The 25057-nt window shown below is 54.1% G+C and overlaps 1 protein-coding gene across 2 annotated transcripts in view; it reads right to left on the reverse strand.

The window, feature by feature from the left end:
* RXRA (retinoid X receptor alpha) overlaps window positions 1-25057 on the reverse strand; it is a 98420-nt gene that overhangs the window by 12758 nt on the left and 60605 nt on the right. For both annotated transcript variants that reach the window (XM_058853628.1, XM_058853629.1), the window contains exons 2-5: window positions 16722-16987; window positions 11874-12024; window positions 10919-11098; window positions 1814-1983 (exon numbers count right to left, since the gene is read on the reverse strand). In XM_058853628.1, the coding sequence (XP_058709611.1) occupies window positions 1814-1983; window positions 10919-11098; window positions 11874-12024; window positions 16722-16987 (767 nt within the window). The remainder of the gene's footprint in view (window positions 1-1813; window positions 1984-10918; window positions 11099-11873; window positions 12025-16721; window positions 16988-25057) is intronic.

The following is a 25057-nucleotide window of genomic DNA, read 5'->3' on the forward strand; positions in this document are numbered from 1 at the left end:
GCTGCTGATCTCATCCATCTGCTAAACCTGCTACAAATGTCACCTCGGTTTGACAATAATAGGGCATTTCAACAAGCCTCCTGCTTCTATTTAGATGCAACACACATCCTTGTTCACAGTAATGCCTGTTGAATTATGCAGGAACCGGCTTTCAATTTGCTACAAGAGGCTGAGGAGACGCGGTGCCAGACGAAGCCATTTATTTCAGCTCGCTCTCTGGGGTTTGTTTTCAAGTCAGCACAAGGCTGGCTCCAGCTCCCCTGAAGGATTTTTAATCCTGAGAGCAGTCAGAGCCTCTCTGAGCCCCTCACTAACTCCTTAAAAAAAAAGTCCTTTGCACCCTCGTGGTGGTGGGATCCTTCTCTTAAATGCAGGTGAGGATTTGTACCTGATTCTGTACCTGATTCTGGAGAGTTTCACTGAGGAATTGGCTCTGGCCATACCATGAAGCCAAAGAGCCACCTAAGGAATCCTAGGAAAAGCTGTCTTTGCAAAAAGAGCATCCCAAAAAGCCAGTTAGACTTCTCCTGACTCCCAGATCCCTCACAGACTCACAGAATTGTGCTGGAAGTGACCCTAAATATGCCCTATTTCCAGCCCCCTGTATGGGAAGGGATTTCTGACTCAAACCCTCCAAGCCTCATCTGAAGAGAGCGATGGAAGTATTGCTGTAACAGAAAATAAACACTGCAGAGTCTTTGCACTTCTCAGAATAGCTGCATTTCATCTGCTCAGCCTCACAGCCACCCAACAGGAATTGCACAGGGACACTTGAGTGCATGAGCCTGCTCTCTTGGCTCTGCCAGCCCAAATGCTGGCAGAGTTCAGCCTCTTGAGTTCCTCAAAGGACTTTGTGGCAACCAGGAGATGCTCCCCACTCCAGCCTCAGTGGCTGTTTTTCAGAGGAATTCCTCTATTCCCACTGCTTTCACAGGAAAAGGGGCTGTGGAGGAGTGGGCACTGAACCCTAAATACTGCCTAGGCTGCAGAGGGTCTGTCCTAGAGATGGAATTCAGAGGAGGGTTTGGCTCTCACATTAAGGTTGCTGCTCTGCAGGGAGATTTCTCCCTTTTGATACGGGAATCTCACAGGAAAGGGCCCAAAACACTTCTCCTCATTCTCCACAGAATCCCAGACTGGTTTGGGTTGGAAAGGACCTCAAGACCATCTCATTCCAACCCCCTGCCATGGGCAGGAACACCTTCCACCAGCCCAGGCTACTCCTGTCCCATTTCCCTGTCACCCCTCTCTTGTGTACACAACATCCTGGTACAGCCCAGATGCTCCAAGCAGGCCCAGTTATAATGCAAGTTTCTAACTGGGAAAAGAACTTGAAAGCCAACTTCTAGGCAAATTTCTCCAGGTTTTCTCTCCTCAGAGCCAAGCATAATTCTGCACCTGAGAAGTCACACCCCCATTCTCCAGCTCTTATCTCTCTGCACTTCAGCCACACAACTCAATTTATTGCCTCAACTGGACTCCAAGCTCTTCAGAGCATGGAGTGTCTTCCTGCCTTTTAGCACTGAGGGCTGTTATTTACAATAAAATCTTCTCTGTGAGCCCTTTTAATTATTCCTCACAGCATCTCTTACTTCCCTGTGGCTGTGGGACAGGAGACACCAAACACTGGTGGCTGCAGACCCTGCTTTCCTGGTGCTGAGCTGACTCACAGAGCCAAGAATTGCTTTTCTGAGCTGGTTATTCTGCACCCAGAACAAGCCCCCTCTGCCCCAGCTGTCCCCATGGTCACTCCTGATGTCCCAGAGCCACCCCTCGTGTCCTGAGTGCCCGGGCTGGGGCAGAGGTGTCTCACCGAGCTGGGTGTCAGGCCCATGTTTGCCTCGATGTACGTCTCTGTCTTTGGCTCCACGGCCAGCTCAGCCTCCAGGATCTTTTCCACGGGCATGTCCTCGTTGGCGCTGCTCGTGGACTCCACCTCGTTCTCGTTGCGGTCCTTCCCCCGCTGCCTCTCCTCCTGCACGGCTGGAGGGGACACAGAGGGGACAGTGCAGTGTCAGTGCCACCCCCAGGCCCCACAGGTGCCTATGAAACCCCAAAGCTTCCTGCAGCATCACCCCCCACTCTGCTCCCTGTGTGGCCACACTGGGATACCCCAGGGAATGTCTGGGGAAGGCAGGGAGCAGCCCCAGGCTGGGAAATCAGCTCTGTGTGTGTGTGTGTGTGTGTGTGCTGCCCTGGGAGCATGGAGAGGGATGATCCTGCTTGGACAGGACCTCTGCTGGGAAAGCCTCTTCTCCAGGTCCTGGAAATAAAAAGGGTTAAAGACAAAGGATGGAAAGCACCACAAAGGAAGCAACTCTTTGAGTCACTGCAGGAGAGGGAAAGGGGTGGGTGAAGGGACAAAATCAGGGAATCCCAAAGAAAAGAGAAACATCTCAGCTTGAAGCAGAAATCCAGAGTTCAGCCAGGTGTGAGGCTGGTGGTGCTGAATTTCCCTGGAGGCTGTGTCATGCCCTTCCCCAGCTCCCGTGGGACAGGAGCTCCATGCAAACCTCCATCCTGCCTTTGGCTCTGGGCAAGCCCCAAACAGACAGGAGAGACCTGTCCCAGATCCTGTGGGATGGGAATGATCTCACCAGCAGCCTGTCACATGCTGCTGAGCTGTATCTGAGCGGCTCAGAGATGAAAAACACTTATTAGATGTTAAAAACATTATTATTTTTATTAATGACCTCTTAAATCCTACACTTTTCACACACCACTGTTTCCCACAGCACATTTTAGCCCACTCTGCCTGAGAACAGCCCAAGCATCTCTGGCCATGAGACACAACTCTCTGAAGTCACCCAGCTCTTTACTGAGGCACTCCAATAATGTAAAAACCCTGCTATTTATTGACAATTACCCCAGCACTCCCTCCCTGCTGCATTTGAAGCTGGTTGTGGGATGTTCAGGCAGAGCAGCAGGGGCACAGGTATTGTCTGGGGGAAACCAGAGTTGTCTGTAACACGAGGCTTTTCAGACCATTGGTGGGACCAGCTCTATGCCAAGTGCAAAACCAAACCCTACAATACAAAACTCCAGGCAAATAAATTGAAATAAACCTCAGGAAATTGAGACACAGGCTAAAGGAGCTCTCTCTGATCCCATTAACCCAGCTCCTGGGGCTGATTCCCAGTGCTCCCCCCCTTCCCTCAGTGCTGCTGTTTGCTGCACATCAACAGAGCTCAGACTCTTCCACGTGAAGCTGTTATGCAAAAAGGCAAGAGGTTCCTTTCTGCAAACTCCTCTGAGCCACAGAGGCTCCCCAGGCCCACCAATATTGTCTGCTGGGTTGCCAGAGCCATGTAAACTCAGATTTGTGTCGTGGCTTTTGTCCATCTGGCGTGGATTCTTCTTTTTCAAGCCATCATAAACCCTGCTTTAATTTCACCCCTCCAACCCCACTCCTGCTTCTCCAATCATCAGAATGAGGGAAGTTTTGCTTAATGCCAACGCTTCTTCAGCAGCACAGATGCACCAAGATTCCTCTGGGCACATCAGAGGAGACCAAACACCTACTGAACAACACAAAAGCCTGAGAGAAAGGCAAACCCTCAACAAATGGGATCTTACAAAAAGTCTTAAATGCCAAAGTGCTGATGGAGATTGGCAGCAGCTCTCAAGGATGAAGGTGCAAAGTTGGGATCACTGGGGTCACTCCACCATGGTGTTAACCCCAAAATCACATCCTCATGCTCTGTGGTAAAGCATTGCCACAGCAGACAAAGTAGACAAAGTAGACAGGGGCTACTTAAAGCCTTCAATCTGCAAATCTCAACCTCATCAGTGCCACATTCCTGGCCTGAAGAGCCAGACACACTTCAGGGGTTGTAGGAGAGGATCTTACAGCTCGACAGCACCTGCCTGTGATCAGGCTGAACCCAGCTGATGCAAGAGACAGATGGGCAGAGATCAGACACGTAAGGAGTTCTTTCCATTGATCTGAGCTCGGAGCTGCTGCAGCAGAAAATGGGTTCTGCAGCTCCCTGCAGAGCTGGTCAGGGACAGCTGACTCATCCCAGCTCAGCCCCACACGCAGCCAGCACTCAGCCTGGCCCAGCTGGCAGCAGCGACATCCCGGGCTCAGCAGATGGCACAGACCCAGCCAGCAGCCAAACATAAACCCAGCCCTCAGCCAGGAGTGTTACCTGCTCTGCTACACCCAGGCAGCCTCCTCCAATGGCAGGACAAGTGTGGAAGCACTTTGCCTTGGTCTCCATCCATCCATCCATCCATGATCCATCCATGATCCATCCATCATCCATCCATCATCCATCCATCATCCATCCATCCATCCATCATCCATCCATCCATCCATCCATCCATCCATCCATCCATCCATCCATCCATCATCCATCATCCATCCATCCATCATCCATCCATCATCCATCATCCATCCATCCATCATCCATCCATCCATCCATCATCCATCATCCATCCATCATCCATCCATCCATCCATCATCCATCATCCAACCATCATCCATCCATCATCCATCATCCATCCATCCATCATCATCCATCCATCATCCATCATCCATCATCCATCCATCATCCATCCATCCATCCATCCATCCATCATCCATCCATCATCCATCCATCATCCATCCATCCATCCATCATCCATCCATCCATCATCATCCATCCATCATCCATCATCCATCATCCATCCATCATCCATCCATCCATCCATCCATCATCCATCCATCCATCCATCCATCCATCATCCATCCATCATCCATCCATCATCCATCATCCATCCATCCATCCATCATCCATCCATCATCCATCCATCATCCATCATCCATCCATCCATCATCCATCATCCATCCATCCATCCATCATCCATCCATCCATCCATCCATCATCCATCCATCCATCCATCCATCATCCATCCATCCATCCATCCATCCATCCATCCATCCATCATCCATCCATCCATCCATCATCCATCATCCATCATCCATCCATCATCCATCCATCCATCATCCATCCATCATCCATCCATCCATCCATCCATCCATTTCCCAGTGCTGAACTTGGATCCCCATTATCCTCCCTTCTCCCTGGGATGATGCCTCATGGACAGGTCTTTCCCTCGGAGTGCAGCTGCAGGAGCAGGGGAAGCTCAGCTCCTTCTTGTTCTCTCCACACCAAGTGGAGCTTGTGATCACATCCTGTCCCTCTCTTGGGAATGATGCAGGACACCTGCCCAGCCCTGGGATGGATTTGTGGGTTTTATTTATGTTTTTAAGAAGAGAAACACCAAGGTGGCAGCTGCATGGCAGCTTGTCTGCTGACACCAAAATGGGAATAACCTCATTCTTCTCAGCTTCCCAACAACGCTGATTTTCCTGGTCCTGAGGGTGACACAGCTTTTGATCAACAGCGTGGGTCTATCCACCTCAAATGCAGGAGCTGAGCCAGGAATACGGCTTGCTGCATCCCAGAAAACCTTCTCCTGCAAGGCAGAGCCCTCCCAGGCCGTGGCCATCCCATGTTTCCAGAGCTGAGCTTCCCAGCCCTCTCCTCCACGCTGAGGGCTGTGCCAACGCTTGTATTTTTCTTCAAGGAGCCTTGGATGGCTGAGAGCTTTTCCAGGCTGGTTTTCTGAACATAAGGGAAACATTTGAACCTTAAAATCCACTTGAGGAGAAAAAAAGATGCAGTCAGAGAGCTCATAGAGGCAGCCCCACCTCCTCCAGCTATGTCTGAGCCGAGCCAAGGACAGAAGCCTGTGTTTTCCATGGCACCTGATGAAGAGCCTCTCCTGTTATTCTGCCTGATTTGGTCTGTACTTGCCTCAGGCCAGTTGCTGTCATGTTTCATCTTGAGCTTCTCCAGCCCATCTGCACTTCCCCAGGGCATGGTACAGCAAGACATGGAGCCCCATGTGCCCACGCCACTCCTTGGTGACCTCTCGTGTCTTTAAAATCCTGTGGATTGCAGATGAGCCTCAGCTGTCCAAGCCTGAGGGCTGATGTGCCAAAATGCCAGATCCATCCTCTGCAGGTGCCCACCTCACACTGGACACCTTGGCTTTGCTCATGGGGGAGCATCTGATGGATAAAAAAGCAGGTTTGGGTCCATTGCAAAGGGCCACCCAAGCCAGTTCTGGTGCCCAAACCAAGCCCTGTGTGTGGCCATGCTCATGGGCACTGCACTTCTGTGCCAAAGGGTTGTCAGTGGAGGGAGGGAGGAAGAGACTCAAAGGAAAGGATTTTCCACAGGGCAATGGTGTTTCTGAGAGGGCAGGAGCAGCACAGGTTTGTTTATTTGCTGGGAGAGACCTGGAGGCTACAGCAGCTCCAGTGACACTCACCCAGTGTCAATACAGAGCTTTTTGGGATGAAAACCCATCCCTCCAGGAGCAACAGGGTGGGGGTTGTTACTTTTCATGGGGAAAGGATCATTCAGTCCCTGCAAAAACAGGATTTTCCCAGGGAAACAGACCCAGTGTCCTGAGAGCACAGGGGGAAGGCACCAAAACTCAGCCTGGAGAGCCCCAAACCTGCTCAGTTTTAGTTTTCCCCATCCTGCAGGCGTGTGGCTGGTTATTTACGAGGAACTGGGTGGGGGTTATTGGGGATTTCTGTTTCTCTCACACTGGAATTTATTTGGCTCTGCTGCCTTTCATGAAGCCAGTCTTTGCTGTGTATCATCAGCATCTTGAAGCGTTTATGCCCCAGGTACCTGTTTATATCCAAAATGCCAAGACAGCTGAGAAAACGAATTCAGACAGTGTTTCTTCTGCTTTGCTTTCTCATGTCACCTTTTTTTTTTTTCTCTTTTTCAGAGGTGCAGCTTTCTGCTACTGTAAACAACCTCAAAAGCTGTGACACATGAAATAAACGGGTTTTTCTCCTCCAACATTTTCAACTCAACGCCGTAATTTTTTTAAGGGATGCAAAATACCATCGTGATAATTAAGAAGTGTAACTTCAGAGTGTTAAAAAGTGAATTGAAATGTTTGCATGCAGTTAGTTCACAAGAGGAAAAACAACAGCAAAAAATCTCTAGCTCACTTCACTCTCTGGACACTGAAGTATAAACAAACAGCAACAAAAGTAGAGTAAACCATAAACCAAATCCATTTTCTCAACCTAAGAGCATCCTTTAAAACAAAAAAAACCCCAAACGCAGCATCATTTAACCATCTGGTTCAAAGAGCAGCACTTTAAAAGGATATAAGAAACAAACTCATTAAGCTGGAAGACATTTTCCATTCCAAAATTACTCCTAAAAATAACTGTGCTCTTGAACTCTGCCCCTTCACTAGGCTGTGGCCACTTGTCTGCTTTCACATTCACTTGGACAGTGGGTTGGAAACCTGAATTCCTGCTCTTTCTCCCCAGATTACTCGTGCTCCTGAGGGATGTTCCAACAGCTGGGATGACCAAAACTCCAGGGGGATGCACAGCCATGGCAGGGGATCAGGCACTCCATGTGGGAATTTTCAGTCCCTCTGGAGTCTCTCAGCTCCCTGGAGATATGGGAAGGTCTCTGGGATATGGAGACGCTGCAAGTCCAGCCCTTCCTGGGCTGAACCCCTCAGCTTGGCAAGTGAGAGGGGAAAAACCAATCCACAAACACGGGAAGAGGAAGAATTAACTCAGGCTGTGAAGTTTAATGAAGTCCTGAAGGCAGAGAGCAGGCATGCAGCTGGACAGATGTCCTGGATGCTCCAAGCACGGCTCCAGATCTGGCACAGCAGCTGTACCTGCACCTGGATTTAGGAACAACTTTGGGATCAGCCTCACAGCCTGAGCTGCAGGTGCTGCAGGGGAACAGCTCTCTGCTCTCCAGATGGGTTCCAGGATGCACCAACATCCACTTCACCCATCTGGCACCAAATCCCAGCCTGCAGCCCGGCACGTGCAAGCCCTGCTCCCAAGCTGGGCAGCCCAGCAGGTCCTGCAGAGCCGGCCTGGCTCTCCTGAGGAGCCCCTCAGATCCGGGGGCAGGCTCTGGGAGCCGGTTCCCAAGGGCTGCTCCCTGTGAGGCGGCCAAGGGAGCATGGGAAAGGGCTCCTCACTGGTATTTCCTGCTCCATGTGCGATCCCGAGGCGCTGCCAGTGCTGCTGGGGCGGCACCTCCTCACACGGGACAGCCCGAGCTGCACCACGGCCCTGTCACCTCTGCTGTCACCCCCTGCCACACAGGACCCCCTCAAACCAAGCCCCCCAGTGTTCACTGCCACCTCTTCACAAGACCTCCCTGATTCCAAGGCAGTTTCCAGTTTTTCCCTTCCCAGCCCAAGGCTGCTGATGCACAGACACCTCAGACCCCAGTGAGGAACAGATCCAGCAGGGACAGTTCAGCTCCTGGATGCAAACAGCCACCCCCACAATAATAACCCCTGCATTAGTCAAGATCCCTGATGGTAATCTTAATTTTGTTGACTATCCGGTATTTAATGGGAGACAGAAGAGAAAAACCAAAGCCTTACACAGCTGGCAGAAATTCATAGGGGAAAAAATGTTCCTTTGCTTATTTATTATGGCTGCAGTATCTCAGGGAGCGTGAGGCCCATCCAGCGTGAGCTCAGGATCTCTGTGACGTGTTTCTGACAGGGAACAGCGAGAAGAGATGCACTGAGCAGGAGGAATCCCCTGCTCCTGTAGGCTTTCCCCACTCTAAGCCAAGGGCTTGTGGCCCTGAAGGGTACGTGTCCCCCAGCAGGGTATGCACACCTCTGGCTCTTCTCTTAGCATGTTCACCTGGACACCCCTCTGCTCTTGGGATCAAACCCTTCCAAACCTCCAGCAGGTTGATTTTACTTCTCTAATCCAACTTCTCACCTAATAACCCCTTTCCTTTTACCCTCTTTAAACTGAGCACAAGCTTGGCTCTCACTCCTCCTCCCAGCATCACCCTGCAGGTCCCAGCACTGCTCCCCACCCCAGCCTGCCTCTCACTGCAGCTCCAGCACTCACTGCAGAGGCTTTTGCTGTGCTTCCACCATATCCCAGTACCCCAGGGCTACAGGAGAGATGCTTCCCAGCAGGAATCCATAAATTAGGTCTCCAGAGCAAGATGTTTTTTAGGGAAATGAGGCCCATAACCCAGGCTCTGTTACTTAAAAGATACAAGAGTTTATGCTAGAGGATAAAAAGCCAGCTGTGTTGTATTTAGGCAAAAGGAATTAGCAATACAGGATTTAGCTCAAGACTCTTCCCCAAAATAGAGGTGGGAGCAGGAGTGGTGTAAGGACAATTCCAGTCAGCTGGGATGGCTGCAATGGGAAGAGACCTTTCTTTGACAAATCAGGTGGATATCGAATGTGAAACTCAAGAGCTGCTCAAAACCAGAGCTCAGCAAGATCCAACTTCTGACTTTCAGCTTTAGGACAACTGAGACATTTCTGTGAGACACTGAGTTTTTAGGTTTATAACAGGAGACAGGGGAGTTATTCCAGCTTTCCCTACTTGGGGACTATGCCTAAATCATCTAATGATGACTGTCAAATCACCAGTTCCTGCCCTCACCAGATCCATCAGCACTGCCTGAGCGCACTCCTGGAGTTACCACGATCCCATCTGTCACACTTTTAAATAACTGTCTGATCATTATGAATTCATTTGCTATTCATTGTGATAATGTTAATCAAGATGAATTAATAGAGTCCTCACACTGTACGTGCTCCCTGGGGACTTCCACCACCATTTAGAAATTAATTAATGGACCTGTAATTTTTAGCGGCGCTGCCCATGCAATCACCACTAACGGCAGGCATGGAGCAGGTACCTGCTCACAGGGTGGCAGAGTTCCAGCATTCCTGCTGCTCCTCACAGCCCTACACACCTTGTTCTGGGGGGCTGGAAGGTAACTGGGTCTCCAGCTGCCTGGGGAAGGCTCTGGATGCAGTGCCATGGGAAGAGGATGTTCTGTATTTCTCCAGCTGAACACACAGGAGAATTCTTGCCTTCTTTTTGGTCATCTGAGTCTCCCACGGCTCAGGTTTTGGATCAGATTTTCCTCATCCTGCTGCACATCTCCCATGGAATCCAGGATTCCCCACTGCTCTGCATCCAGGGCAATGCCAGCCCCCACCCCTGCGCCGCCCTGAACGCCTCAGTCTCCCCATTTAATGTTCTGCTGGGGCAGGAACATTTGTTCTGAGCACCAAAGGGTTAAGCTCAGCAGGGCCAAGGAGGTCCCCTGGGTGCCCTGGCAATCCCCCCACACCTCCAGCACAGACAGCTGTGACACTTTGGTGACTTTGGTCCTTAGGTAACCCCACAAACTGAGCCTGGCAGGGTTTGCCAAACACTCCGAGCAGCTCCAGCCCCGTTTCATCAACGCTCCAGACAGGGCTAAGTGCTCTTCAAAGGTTCCCAGGCTGGAGCTGTGGGCCAGGGCCAGAGCAGGGCTGGCTTTATCAGCCTGTCAGGGAGGCAAGTGTGGCTCTGAAGATGTAAGGGGAGAAAGCAGCACAGAACTGGGGTCACTTTCACGTCATGTCTGCTAAAAGCCTGCTCTGCCAGCAGATTAGAACAGACACAGTCAGCATTTCAAAGGATCGTTTAAAAGAGGCACTGCCAGGGATGTTTAGAGCCTAAATTTAAATTCCAGTAAGGGAATCTTAAAGAGACTGAATTTCCTTCTTCTTCCCAATGAGAAAAAAAATGCAGCACTGGATTAGGTGGTGAGGCCCTGGCACAGGACACCCAGAGAAGCTGTGGCTGGAGTGTAAAGTGTCCCTACCCATCACCTAAGCCCTGCTCTGGGACCCAGTGCTGCTCCAGAAGAAGCTCTGGAGGCCACAAGATGCTCTGGCTGTGGCGCAAAAGCCAAACACAAACACGATTTCTGTCAGCACGGTGGTGGCAGCCCTTGGCGAGGCTGACGCTGCCTCTGGCACCCACCAAGGCCCCTGCAGCACCCGTGGGTGCTCTGGCCAGGCCAGGCCTTACCTTCTCTCTTCATGCCCATGGCCAGACACTTCTGGTAGCGGCAGTACTGGCAGCGGTTGCGCTGGCGCTTGTCGATCAGGCAGTCCTTGTTGTCCCGGCACGTGTAGGTCAGGTCCTTCCGCACCGTGCGCTTGAAGAAGCCTTTGCAGCCCTCACAGCTGTAAACCCCGTAATGTTTACCTGTGGAAGCGATAAAACTCGGGTTTAAAGGCAGCCCTAGCTCCCTTCTTTGCCAGCAGCTCTTCCCAGGGTCTCTCCCAGCTGCGTTTGAGGGCAAGCAGAGGTTTCTTGGAGCTGGGGAATGGTGGCATGGCTTCCACAGAATCAGGATGCCATCCGTGGGTCACATTCTGCCTCACACGCAAGGAAAGGCCATTTCTGGGCCATTCAGCAGGGCTGGGGCAGTGCAGCAGTGGAACAGGGTGACCCCCTGTTGCCCTGTGGGCTCTCTGAAGCCCCCACAGCAGGCACACCACCCAGCCTGCTCTGTACCCTGCTCCCACCCTCCACTTCCAGCCTGGAGCACAGGAGGGGTCCCAAAGGGCTCACAAACCAAGCAACCAGAGCTCTTCTGGAGCAGGAGGCTTTTAGAGAAGCAGGAGAATAAAGGGAATTAGCACATCTTCATCTCCCAGGAGTGGAGAAACTCCGAGCATCTTTTCAGGAGGCACTGTGTGACAGTACCAGTGTGGGTCAAAGGAGGGGGAGAGGGAGGACACCCCGATGTCTTGTTTGCCAGGAGGGTGAGGATGTGACCCCACTGCTAAACAGGGGCCTGGGGTCTCCTGGCTCGGCTCTGCATCCCCTGCTGTGAGGCACAGGCAGGTCCTGTCCCAAAGCAGAGCTCCTGCTGGCACTCCCCGTGCTGCCAGGAGCCAGGGAGCCAATGCCAGCTCTCTGCCAGGGCACCCACACCCCGAGCCCGCTGCCCTCCCGGGCCAGCTGCCAGCCTCACCCGAAGATCTGTCCCCGCAGATGGCACATATGTGCTTGGTGAAGGAGGCCATCGTTCCTGAGGGATGAGCTGGCACTTTGAGGACTCCATTGAGCCCCAGGGGTGGCTTGATGTCTTCTGTGCTGGTGACGGAGTTCATGGGCGAGTTGAGCTGTGGAGGGACAAGCACAGGGCTCAGCTGGGACTGGGGACATGGGGCTGTGTCACTTGGACACAGGACAGGACAGGACAAGCAGGGGACAAGCTCCCAGTGGGGACCAGCACTGCTGAACCAAGAGGATTTGGGCTCAGGAGCCCTCAGCCCAAAGGCTCATCTGCCCTGGCACGGGAGCTGGGGTGGCTCTGGGCTGGCAGCAAGGTGACACAAGGGGCAGGACACGGCCAGAACCAAGAGCACCATGCAGGTCTGACCCTGCCCATTCAAGAAGGATGTTTTTCCATGATTTAATTGGAAAGTAAGTTCCTCCTGCACTGCCCCAGCACAGCCCCCAAGGCAGGGGACAGCAGCCACCCAGCTTCACACCAGCACAGGACACTGGGAAGATCTGCAGTGGTGGCTGTGGGAGAGCTGCTGGCTGGGATGAGCCCTTGCATGGATGATGAAGGCCAGGACACTCTTGTTTAGCTCTGCAATTTATAGATATCCCTTTAGCATTATCTCTCCAAAGGAAAGCTTCATGGCAAATAAACACATCCCAGATGCAACAGGGCCTGGATTCCAGAGCTGGAGTGGGTGGGACATGTCCCTGCAACTCCCAAACGTCTCTCCTTCCTTCCCTTGGCCCCCAACAAGCAGAGAATTGTGTGGAACTGGTGCTGGCACCATGGCACTGCTGTGGAGTGAAGGGTTCCTGGGCTGAATCCCCCACTGGGCTGTTACAGCCCCATGTGCAAAGAGAAACTGAGGCACAGAGCTGTAGCACTGACCCATCTTGGTAAGGGGACAAGCTCACCCTGCCCAGGAGGCTCTGGGGGTGATGGAGGACCTGGACTTGGGCAGCTCTGGACGCAGAGCTGGCTGGGATCACTCTGGGTGTCCCCAGGGGAATCAGCCTGCCAGGGATTGTCACAGAGCCACCAGCCTCTAAACCCAGGATGGATACACAGGCCTGTGCCTCAGTTTGTCACCTTTCTCTGCTCTAATAGAGATCCTCAGCAATTGCATTTGTCACAAATTAATTCAGGGAAATCCCAGGGCTTGTGATCTGTCAATTAGAGCGGCACAGCCGCTCCTCTGGCTTTCAAGTCCCCAGCCTGGTGGGGAGTATTTGGCAGGCAGATGACTGACAGCCACACAACAGAGCCAGGTAAAGCCACCCTGGAGAAATGGGATGGATCTGCCTCGCCCTGTCTGTGCCAGCTGATGAATCAAAGGCAGCTGGGACCGGGGGCCACCCAGGGATGCACTCCTGGCTTTAGCTGCTGTTTGACAGAGCAGCGAGGGGAACGAGGGGGGTCCCCAGGCTGGAGCATCTCTTTTTGAGTCCCACATGATCTCTGTGCTCCCCTGGGAGCAGGGGTTGCCAAGACTGGGTGACTTGACCCAGGAATTCCTCCCAGTGCACTTTCTGGGTAGTGGAGCCAGTTCCCAGGTACAGCTGGTGGCGATGGCTCGTGTCACGCTGCATCCCTGGCTGCGGGAGCCAGGCCAGAGGCCACAGCTGCCTGATGAAGATAAAGCCTTTTCCCTCAGCCCCAGCAGCCCCCTGAAAACACTGGGGAGATGATGGGCAGGGTGGGGGTCCCACAGCTCTCCTCAGCCCAGAGAATCAGCTGCTCAGAGCTGAGTCAGCCCCGGGCTGGGGAGGGGGAAAGTCATCGGTTCCTCTCCCAGCACTGGCCCCAAACCTCAGCAGAGCCACGCTGGGGTTCCCACACCACCCTGGCGCCTGCCCCGGGAGCACGTGCAGGACAGAGGGGACAGAGGAGGGGACAGCAGCCCCTGGCCTTGGCACAGCACTTCTGCTCTGGGACAGCATGGCTGCAGCTCAGCAATGAGCCCAGACACGGGAGGAACCTTGGCTTTGCTTCCCCAGTGGCACCAGCACCTCTTGGCTCCTGCCCCTCCCTCTCCAGCACACTGGACCGAATCCTGGCCCTTCTGGCAAGCAGAGCTTTATTCCTCCTCCTCCCATCCCAAAAAACATTCCAGCCCTTTCCCAGTCCCCCAGGCACCCTTACAAAGAGCATTGTGCAAAGGCAGACGGCAGCTCTGGAAAAGCCTAATCCCAGGTCTGATCTCTCCCCACTCGCCCCCGGGCATCCTGAGCTGCTGCCAGCAATGCCTGGGGCTGCTGCTCCACACAGCCCTGCAAACTGCATGCAAAGTTCTTCCCTCCCAGCTCCTGCCGAAAATCCTGCGCTTTTTTCCCTGTTTTCCCATCATTTTTAGGTAAGAGTGTTTAAGCAACATGTTCAATTCCCCAAGCTGCTGGGTCTAGCCCCTCAGTCTGGCTGGGACCCTGCTCACCACCGTGAGCTCCCCTCAGCTGGGCCAGCTGAGCACCAGCATTCCCCTCCCATGGATGCTGGGATCCCATGGCAGGATCTCTGCCACATGCCCTGATTTTGGGGCAGCGTTTGCAAACCCTGCAAGACCCTGGGAAACTCTCAGTGCTGGAGGGGGAGGTGTTGGGAACATTCTCCAGCACTGTCACCAAAGGGTGACACCTCCTCACAGATGGGGAGGGTGAGCCACCCGTTTTTTGGGCAGCTCCTTCCCATCCCGGTGGAGCTGGGGTGGAGGGGACCCACCCTGGGGACCTCACACACCGCGTGCCCTTCTGCTCTGCTGCCTCTCCAGAGGCGACGAGGCATGGCCTGATGGCAAGTGGCATCTGCCATCTGATGCAAACCACCTTCCATCAGTGCCATCCCTGCCCGGCGACGGGGGCCACACGCCTCATTACCCCACAGCTCTGCCGGCCGGGCCAGGGGGCTGCGCTCCCCTGAGCATCCGCCTTGCTGCCCCTCCTCCTCCTCCTCCTCCTCCTCCTCCTCCTCCTCCTCCTCCTCCTCCTCCTCATCCTCCTCATCCTCCCCCTGCACTCTGCCAGCCCAGGTAGGCGCCTCTGCCCACTGCAGGGACAGGGACAGGGGCCTAATGTGGCCAGACAGGGAACAGATGGCAGGAGCCATTAGGCTGAAGCCCTCCGAAGTGTCACCTCCAGGGACAACACTCAAGACAAGTCCCTGAATAAAGGACAGGCACTCTGAGGGCTGGGGCCAAGGGCTGGAGGGTTGGAGCCACCAGGGCTGGAGCCACCAGGGCTGGAGACACCAGGGCTGGAGCCACCAGGGCTGGAGACACCAGGGTTGGAGACACCAGGGTTGGAGCCACCAGGGCTGGAGACACCAGGGCTGGAGACACCAGGGCTGGAGACACCAGGGCTGGAGCCATCAGGGCTGGAGCCATCAGGGCTGGAGCCACCAGGGCTGGAGCCAGCTCCCTCCCAGCACCATCCCACCACACTCTCACTTCCCCTTCCGCCCTGGAGCTCTGCTTCGTTTCGGTTCTCCCGCTCACCGCTCCCAAACTGCGCCTTACAGTCGCCCCTTCCCTGCTGTCTCCCTGGCTTGTGGCTCCCCCCAGGGTTGTCTCACATCCCCCTTCCCACTCCTTCCCCACCATTCTGGTGCTGGGGCTGCTGATTCTGCTCTGGCTGCCCGTTCCCAGGCACAGTTTCAGTTCCTCTTCCCTCGGCCCTGGGATGGGAGGGGACGTGTCCACCCTGCTGCTGTCCCACAGTGGAAGTGGGGTGCAGGTCCCTGCTCATCCAGGGGGTCACAGGCTGAATCCCACATGGCAGAAGCTCATCCAGATGCAAATCTTACTCCCCTCTGACCAGCACAGGGATGCTGGATCCTGGGGAAGCTGCCTGCAGGTCCCCAGGGATAGCAGTCAGCACAGTCCCACGTAGTAAAAAGCCCTGTAATCTCTGGGAATAAATCAGGCCAATATTTAAAAATAAAGGTGCTGGCAGGTGCTTGAGTCCCAGAGAGGGCCTGGAATAAATAAATCTGCAGCTAGTGGCAGGTGGTGGCCAATCCTTAATCTGCCCTTTTACTAAACATATCCTGTGCGAGCAGCCAGCAACAGGTGGCAGAGGCTGGCCAGCACCCCGATCTGGCTATTTTTAAAAAGAGCTTATCTCGCCCTGCTTGGAGGGGTTTTTACATAATCTTCAGCCACTGAAGGCCAGCCCCTGCCCTGTGAGGAGAAAAGGGCAGCAGGTAGAGGACCCCTGGGTTTGTGCAAGTGACAGGATAAGGGAAACGGCCCCGGGTTGTGTCAGCAGAGGTTGAGATCGGCTGCTCGGGATAATTTCTTCATTGGAAGGGTTGTACAGGGAAGGGGTGGAATCACCACACCTGGAAGTGTTGAAGGTGTGTGGGTGTGGCACTTGGGGACATGGGTTTGTGGTGGACTTGGATGATCTTAAGAGAGTTTTTCCAACCAAAACAATTCCATGACTCTGTGGGGACCGCGGCTGGCCCTGGAGGGGGGGATGTGCTGCTTCCCAGCCAGAAGAATCCCAGACAGTCCTAGGGTGGCTCTGGCTCCTGCCACAGCTACACCAGCCCCCAGGAGAGCCAGGTGTGGTCACTACTCCCAGCCCAGTCCTGAGGACAGCAGGTGATGTGTGTTCAGCTGTGTTCCAGCTGTGCTGGTCTCTCACAGCCCACCCAGGGCAGACCCCCAAAGGAGCAGGATGCCTCCAGCTTAGTTTCCCCCTTATGTTTCTGCTTTTTGCCTCCCCTTGGCGCCAGTCTGGATGAGGAACCCCCCAGAGGCAGCTCCTCCTTGCCCAAACAGGCAGCAGTGCCACCTCAGCACTGTCCCCTTACCTGCGGGCTGCTGGTGCCGAATCCCAGGCTGGGCGTGGAGGGGACAGACATCGAGTGTGGGCCCATGGGGGAGCTGATGACGGAGAACGGGGGGCCCATGCCATTGATGGGCGAGCTCAGGGTGCTGATGGGCGAGTGCAGCTGGCCTGGTGAGCCCAGCGAGGAGCCGATGCCCGGCCCGATGGACGGGTGCAAGGACGGGGTGGCCATGGGCCCCCGGCTGGTGGGGGAGTTCAGCGATGTGGAATTCACTTGGTTGGAGAAATCTGCAAGAAAAGGAGGAGAGGAAAGGGGTTGAGTCACCCACGTGGGACAGAGTCCTGAGCTGCAGGCCCCTGCTCCTCCCCCAGAATTCCCAGTGCAGCTCCATATTTCCAAAGCACCCTCTTCTGGAGTATCTATTCAGGCATTAAGGCACATGCTTTTCCACCTCGTTAAGAGCATTTCCACCTCAAGCCAGGCATCAGTGCCCTCCTCCACAGCTCTAAGCTCTGCCAGGGGCTCAGCATCCCTGCTCCAGCTGATTCCCTCCTGCCACAGGATAATTTGGATTTATCACCAGGAGCAAGGCGAGAAGCACCCACACGCTGTGGAGGTGGCTCAGTCTGTGCATCACACATGTCAGGTGTTTGTCCATCCACAGGGAACACTGCGTGTTCAGAGGTTGGATTTGAGGATTTGGGAGGTCTCTTCCAGCCTAAATGACTCTGTGATTCTGGAACACTCCTGCTTGGTTGTGAGGAGAGCAGGAGCAGCTCTGCAGGCAGCAGGACGGGCTGTGTCTGCCTGTCCCGGGGGAGCAGAGGAGGGGGGCAGGAAGGGGGGCTTATAAATAGACTCCAGTTCTCCCAAGAGGAGACATGGAGCCATTCCTGGCACATTTCCTCCTCATCCTGTCACGCTGCTTGCAAAACAATCCCCAGCGAGGAAGGGGCTGGCTCTGGCCCCCAGGGAGGGGAGGGAGGAAGGCAGCAGGGCCAGGGGGCAGCGCAGGCAGGGCTCCCCACAAAACCCACCCAGTCCCCCCATCAGGGATCACCAGGTGATCACCACAGACACCAGGGATCCAGAGCCAGGGATGCTCCAGCACGGCCACTTGGGTGTTCATGGTGGGTTCATGGGCTCTGCCTTTGGCTGCAGACCCCAAAGTGAACTGAAGTCTGAGAAATTGTGTCTTCAGTCGCCTGCACCCATCAGGATCAGCTGCATCCCCAGGATTTTGGAGCAATTAGCACATAAATGTCACACAGTGGGAAACACTGACAGCCCCAGCAACCTTCCCTGGAGATCCTTGATCCTGGTGGAGAATCCCCAGCAAGAGGAAGAGAAGGTTCAGCAAGGCAGCGATGCTGCTCTCGCCAAGATGTGGAACCAGCATCCCACTGCTGCTTCCAGAATCCCAGTGCTGCACCCAGAGTCCCATCACTGTATTCAAGTCCCATTTATGCTTCCAGAATCCCATTGCTGTCCCCAGGATCCCATCGCTACCACCAGATTCCGCAGTATCCCAGGTGTGCCCCCAGCACACAAAGGCACCCCTGGGCCAAGGGGAGCACCCCTGGACTGAGGGGAGCACCCCTGGATTGAGAGGAGCACCCCTGGATTGAGGGGAGCACCCCTGGATTGAGGGAAGCACCCCTGGATTGAGAGGAGCACCCCTGGACTGAGGGGAGCACCCCTGGATTGAGAGGAGCACCCCTGGATTGAGGGGAGCACCCCTGGGCCGAGGGGAGCACCCCTGGATTGAGGGGAGCACCCCTGGATTGACAGGAGCACCCCTGGATTGAGAGGAGCACCCCTGGGCCGAGGGGAGCACCCCTGGATTGAGGGGAGCACCCCTGGATTGACAGGAGCACCCCTGGATCAAGAGGAGCACCCCTGGATTGAGGGGAGCATCCCTGGACTGAGGGGAGCACCCCTGGATTGAGGGGAGCACCCCTGGACTGAGGGGAGCACCCCTGGATTGACAGGAGCACCCCTGGATTGAGGGGAGCACCCCTGGATTGACAGGAGCACCCCTGGATTGAGAGGAGCACCCCTGGATTGAGGGGAGCATCCCTGGATTGAGGGGAGCACCCCTGGGCCGAGGGGAGCCCCCCAGTCCCGGGGCCAGGCCAGGCTCTCACAGGACGTTGACACAAACCAAGCGCCGGCCACCACATCACCCGTGGCTGAGTGACGTGAGGGAGGCGCAAGAGGAACCCCAGGAAATTCCTGGAGGATTCCAGGGCTGCTGCTGGGATTTAGCACAGCACTTCCCAGCTCTCTGGTTTTGGTGTCTTTAAAAGGCTGGAGAGTCCCCAGTGCCAGGCAGGAGCTGGTTGTGCAGCAGGACCCCACAAACACCCGGGGGTGATGGAGGGACACCTTCCAAGGATGCAGCAGATCCAGGGGAAACAGGCCCTTGACCTGTGCAAAGGGAAGACAGCAGAGCACAGTCCTTCCTTTGAAAAGATCCGGAATGTTTAAGGCAGGAGAGGTCACAGGAGGGTCACTGGCGACCGGCCCACGCTGACTCAAGCACATCAGAAAGCAAAGCACGTGTGGGGCTGGCACCTCTCCCAAAATCCCAATTCCTGGGCACCTCAGGAGCTCCCTGCACATCCCGTGAGCAGATCAGCTGCCCTCACCCACCCTGCTCCACATTAATGCCATCCCCATCACCCAGAAAGGAACTGAGGCAGAAACAAGAAGGGTGGGAGAGGAGAGGGATGATGGTGCGTGGAAGGGGAGATGTGGGCAGGCACAGCCACATTTGGCTGTGTTTGCACCCAAACCCCTCGGCCACACTCTGGGAAATCTGAACCAGAACAGGACTTTTGCAGAGCATCAGGACTCAAAAGTTCCAAGCAACTTCTTGGACACTGGGAGGTTTCCACTCCTCATCCGAACACTCCCTGCTCTAAAACTCCGCTGGGAGAGCGGCAGCAATGGGAAACATTTACATCCAGCAAGCAAATGTGGTTTTTAAGCTTAGAAAAATCAAGAGTCCACCTGAGGCAACTCAGCCCAGATGCTGCTAGTCCCTGGCTGGAGGGAACTGGAGTTTGGGGAAAACAGAGCTTGAGGTGGACAGATGGGCATAGGGAGTGGGATATGAGGAGTCTGCCCTCTTCCCTATCACAGGTATCCTTGTTCCTAAAGGAACTTAACTGCAAAAAGAATGCTACCAAAAAAAAAGATAAATTTAAAAAAGAATAAAGCCTAGATTGAGGAAATATCCTTAACAGACACAAATAAATTCCCAAGCTGATGAGCACCACTTGGACTGCAGCAGAGGAGGCATTTCCCCAAAGGCATTTTCAGCTCAAGCAGTGCGAGACTGTTCCTTCTCCTTGAGGAGTTCTGCCATTTAAATCTGCTGTGTGTGACTATCTCTTGACCAAAATAAACTCTGTGCCTGTTTCTAAACTAAAAAAAAAATAGGGGAAAAAAGAGTTCTGAAAGCATTTCCCCTCTGTCACACCCATCAAGTGCAGCTATTTTCTGTGTGTGTCCTTTGTTTTAGCACAACGACCTCTGTCTATCCCCAAAGATGCCCCATGGCAGTTCAGATCAGGAACCAGAGCTCAGCAGCAGCTGAAGAATTTGCAGTGAAGCTCTTTTTCTTCCTCCAAACTACAAGCCTGCCAGCCACAGAGTTTGGATGGGAATTTTTTTTCCCAAGGAATATGACATTTAGGGCAGGGCCACATGATCCATGTGCAAGGGACGGCTGCAGGGAGCCCTGTGAGTGATCCCACCAGGAATCACCCCCTGGACACCAGACCCAACAGAGGAACCTGAGTTCTGGCTTTCTGGTGCTCATCCCTTTCCTTCAGCAGTTGCCCACCTTTCCCATCTCTTTGGGATGGATTCCCACCACACAGAGGTTTTAAGCAGCAGCAGCCCCAAAAACCAGATACTGATGGCACAAGACTGATGTCACCTTCACCAAAGTCACACAGCAAACTGCAGCCAAAGCTGGGAACAGATCCTGGCAGTTCCAAAATCCAGGGCAGCATTCAACTGCTGGATCACCCTTCCCTCAGACAGCACTCTTCTGGCATTATTATAACCATAATAATAATTAGAACAAGAATATTATCAATAATTTTCAATAAGGGAAAAAAAATCATAATAAAACATTTGTACCCAGCACCCACTGGCAGCTCTACTGCTCTTTTCCATCCCCTTGGCATTCAGCACAAAGCTTGGACCAGCCAACATCCATGGGATGCACCCCAGATGGGCAGGTCAGAGCCTCCAGGAGCACCCGGAATGCCACCAGCCCTGGCCACCCTTCCCTGTGGCATTTTGTCACCCAGTGTCACTCCAAGCTGCTGCCTGGCCAGGGCACGTCTGCAGCAGCTGCAGCAGCTTCTGCTGATCCAGCACCATCACCAAGGGCTGTGATTTTAACATTTCTAGACCACAAAATGTCCCAGAGCCGAAACAATTCCAGCAGTGCAGAGGCGCCTTTTTTTCCCAGGATAGCTCATTTGTACCAGAATAAAGTGTACCAGCGTAAGCTTTCACCAGAATAATCTTCACTTATGCCTAAGAGGCTTTGCCAGTAAAACTACAGTGACCTAGCTCTGCTGGAAAACCTTTTCTGGCATATCCTGGGAGTTTACTCAGCAGCTCCGTGGCTCAGCACTCACATCTGAGAGAGGGGAAGTTAAAAAAAAAACAAAACATATTCCAAGGCACAAACAGCCTCCTTGAGCTGTGTTTTTCTGCAGCTGAGGAGAGCTTCTCACCTAGGGTACAACCCACAGCCAATCCTTTGGGATCAGAGGGGTTTGCAGCACCCCAGGCAGGGCTGGAGGAGTTGTCACTGCAGGACCAAGCCAAGAGCCTGTCCCTGACACCAGCTGAGACTTGGAAAGTCACAACCCCCTGCTTCTGCTTTTCTTTTTCTTTTTTTTTTCCCTCAGCACCTCTTCCTCCTTAATCAGAAAGCAAATCAACTCTGGGTATTAAACAGCAGGAAATTCTAAATTTGGGTTGCCACTCCCTTCCTCAAGTCAGCCCTTGGTGTCAGGGCTTTGCGGGGCCACGCTGGGAGGGGAGCAGGATCAGCAGCACGGATCAGGCTTCTGCAACATCCTCCTCTTCCTCCTCCTCTGCTCTCCAGCATCACTTTGGGGGTGCCCAGGTTCCAGATCCTCACCCCCAAATGCATTGGATCAGGTGAAGGCAGTGCCCCACATTATTTCTTCGGTGACTCTTCGGCAGTGAAAATCTGTGTCCTTGTGCTTTCATTCCTCAAAAGCAGTTTGGGAATCTCACATGCTTTCCAGACAAGGAACCTCAAATGCTGGAGGTTGCCCTTTGCTTTTCTCTCACCTTCCCCACAGCAAAGCAGGGGATGAGTGGCAAACAGCAGGAGAACAACATCATTTGGGCAGGACGGTGGTTTTCATGTCAGAATTGCCACGGTAATGCTGTGACCACAAGAGGTCAGGTCCTCACTTTTGTCCTGATCACAAACTCAGGGATGAATTTAAATAGCCCCTGGCCTACAATCTTGAGTAAGTTTGCTCTCAATTTATAGCAGCACAGCTGAGAACTGAAGGGAGGATGGAGCAAGAGCTGCCTCTTCCCCTTCCAACAGCGGCTGCGGCCATGGAGCAGCAGTGCTTGGCCTGGGCACACTCAGGGGGTGTTATCCCAAAAACCCATCCACAGATCCAAGAAACAAGCAGCATCCTGTGGCAAATCCAAGCAAATTTAGCTGCATTTGAAGCACTTTGCCCAGTGAGGATGGGAAACTGATCCTCTCAAACCACCTGGGTTCTGAGCACACACAGAACCCCTGGGAACAGACACCCTAAGGTGTCAGAAGATGCAGCTCTGTTTTATCCATAAATCCCTTCTGAGTATCTTTTTCACAGCTACAGGCAAAGGGATATAGGACCATGGGAATGCAGCACGGTCAAGTGTGTTGAGTAGCTCTGATGTCACCAAAAAGTAACTGGAATTGTTTTTTCTTTTTGTATTTCTGAACTCAAGTACAAAGACAAAGCTGGGAACATCCTTCTGAGACCCCTCCAAACCCTGAAACACACAGAAGTCTGTCTTTCTGCAGGCATTTCAGAACCACCACGTGCAGTTTTTATTCAGGAATCTGCTCTGAGATTTGGGAGAGTTTCTCCAGCCACACTCTGGATCTTCCCCAGGTGATGCCGTGGTGTTCAAGCTGCCTGAGGACAGTGAGAAACTGAGTTTCAGCTGTAACCTGCACAGGGTGGGTTCCTCCTCCCAGCAGGTTTCACTTTGACCAAATGAAAACCTCAAAGCCACAGAGCTTCTCACCTCTGGCCTCCCCGAAACCCTCTCACAGCACCGCTCGGCACCTCTGCCGAGCCCAGCCAGCAGCAGAGCTGCTCTCTGGGGTTTCAGTGCAGCAGCAGGGGCTTTCCTTGGCTGGAGGAATTCCACAGCATCCCTCTGCGTGCTGCCAGGCATTGGTGCTGCCTCCTGCCAGCATTTCATTGATGGGCCCTGCTGTGAGATGACGGCACCCAGGAGCAGCTTTTCCCCTGCACTCTGCACGCCAGCCTCTCCCTCCCCAGCCAGAATTCCCTTTTACCACCCAGGAAACCTCTGCTCTCTTCCCACAAGGTGAAGGGGAAGTGCAAAAGCATCCCACTGCTGAGCCATGGGGGATCCCCAAAGCAGGACCCACCCCAAACCTTGCAGCAGCAGCATCCCTGTGCCACAGCTGGGTCACCCCTGTCCCTGCAGCTCCAACACCTGCTCTTCCTCTCTATCCTGTTTTGTTTTCTCCTCTGGAGAAAATCCCACTTTTCGGTTCAAAGCACCACAGGGCGCTTTGGGGAGACACTCACCCCTAACTCACCCCATCACCTGCTGGACCCTGCGTGCCCAGGGCTCTGGGGACCCCCCACCACAGGGTCCACACCGAAAATGGGATAGCTGTTCCTGATGCTTCAGAGCTGCCACGGAGGAGGCGGCACACAGACTGCATGCCAGGGCTGACCAAGCGTGCTCAGCATCATCACAGGGGCTTATTTTGGATTTTTACCCTTAAAAACCCCATCCCACCCTCTCAGGAGCTCACTAAAATCACACCCTACTCCTGGAAGAGCTGGAAGGGGCTACCCCATCTCCAAGGGGGAAGGACTGAAAAAGGGAATTTTCCAGAAGCTGCTGTCCCCACAAGCTGCCAAGGAAGCACCTGGAAAAGCCACATTGACCCCATCCCAAACCATCTCCCCACCACATGGAGGACCCCCCACCCATGTCCCAGGCAGACAGGGCAGGCTCCAGGGGCAGGCAGAGAAGGGAAAAGCAGGAAGGGTGAGGAGCAGGAGCTGTGGGAAGGGTGAGGAGAGCAGGGAAGCCCAGGGGGAGGGGAGCGGGCAGCTCTCCCCCACCCTGGCAGCGCTGGGTGGAGGGGGGAGGGTGCACCCAGGCAAACAAGGATTGTGCTGATAAAGCAAATGTGACTCAATCACACGCTTGTGCAAAGATGTCACAACAGTGCTGAGAAATTACAGGCTCCTATTTCATCCCTCAAGGGCCGGCGCTGGCCCCGCTCTCACAATGCTCTCTGTTCTGCAGTCAGAGTGCCCCTAATTTACTGGCTGGGAACCCGCTGCAGGGCCAGCCCATAAATGGGGCAGTGTAGGGCTGCTGCCAGGGCTCCTGGGCTGCCAGGATGGGCTGCCTGATGAAGGGCTCGACGTGGCAGCTCTTCAGAGCCCTTTGCAGAAGCAGCTCCGAGCAGGGTTGTCCCCTCCTGGCGCTTTTGGAGTGATGGGGACTGATGCCCCCAACCCAGCTCTCTGCCCCACATCTGGCAGAGTTGGGACTTCCCAGGCAAACCCTGCTTGGGGTTGCACCTCTCCAGCTTCTTGGGTGTCTTCACACAGCCTAAAAGGGAAGTTTGGGGACCCCACTGCCAAGGGACAAGGGCTCAGCCACCACGGCTGCAACTGTCCCCTGCCACCAACCTTCCCCAAACACAGCCTGGAGCAGGCCATGCCTAGAGGTGCCTGGACCTGCTGATCCCTTCCCAAGTGAAGCCAAACTAGCAGGAAATGATGCCAGAGGAGAAGATTCTCCCTCTGCTCTGCAGAAACAGAGGCACTCTTTCCTGATGGGCACCACCAGCGTGGGGACGTGGTGATGGTGGCACCCAGGCACTTCCCAAAGTCTGCCCATCCTGCCCAGGGAGCTCTGCTGGGAGCTCCTCATCCTCCCTGCAGCTGCTGACCTTCACAGCCTCGCTGCCTCCATTCCAGTCCCCTAAAAGAGCACGGTGAGAGCTAAAGCACAGCGGTCCCGCAGGTTGCTGGAGCTCATTATGGCCTTTTAATTACATT

This window comes from Poecile atricapillus, chromosome 20, assembly GCF_030490865.1.
Source record: "Poecile atricapillus isolate bPoeAtr1 chromosome 20, bPoeAtr1.hap1, whole genome shotgun sequence".
NCBI lineage: Eukaryota > Metazoa > Chordata > Aves > Passeriformes > Paridae > Poecile > Poecile atricapillus.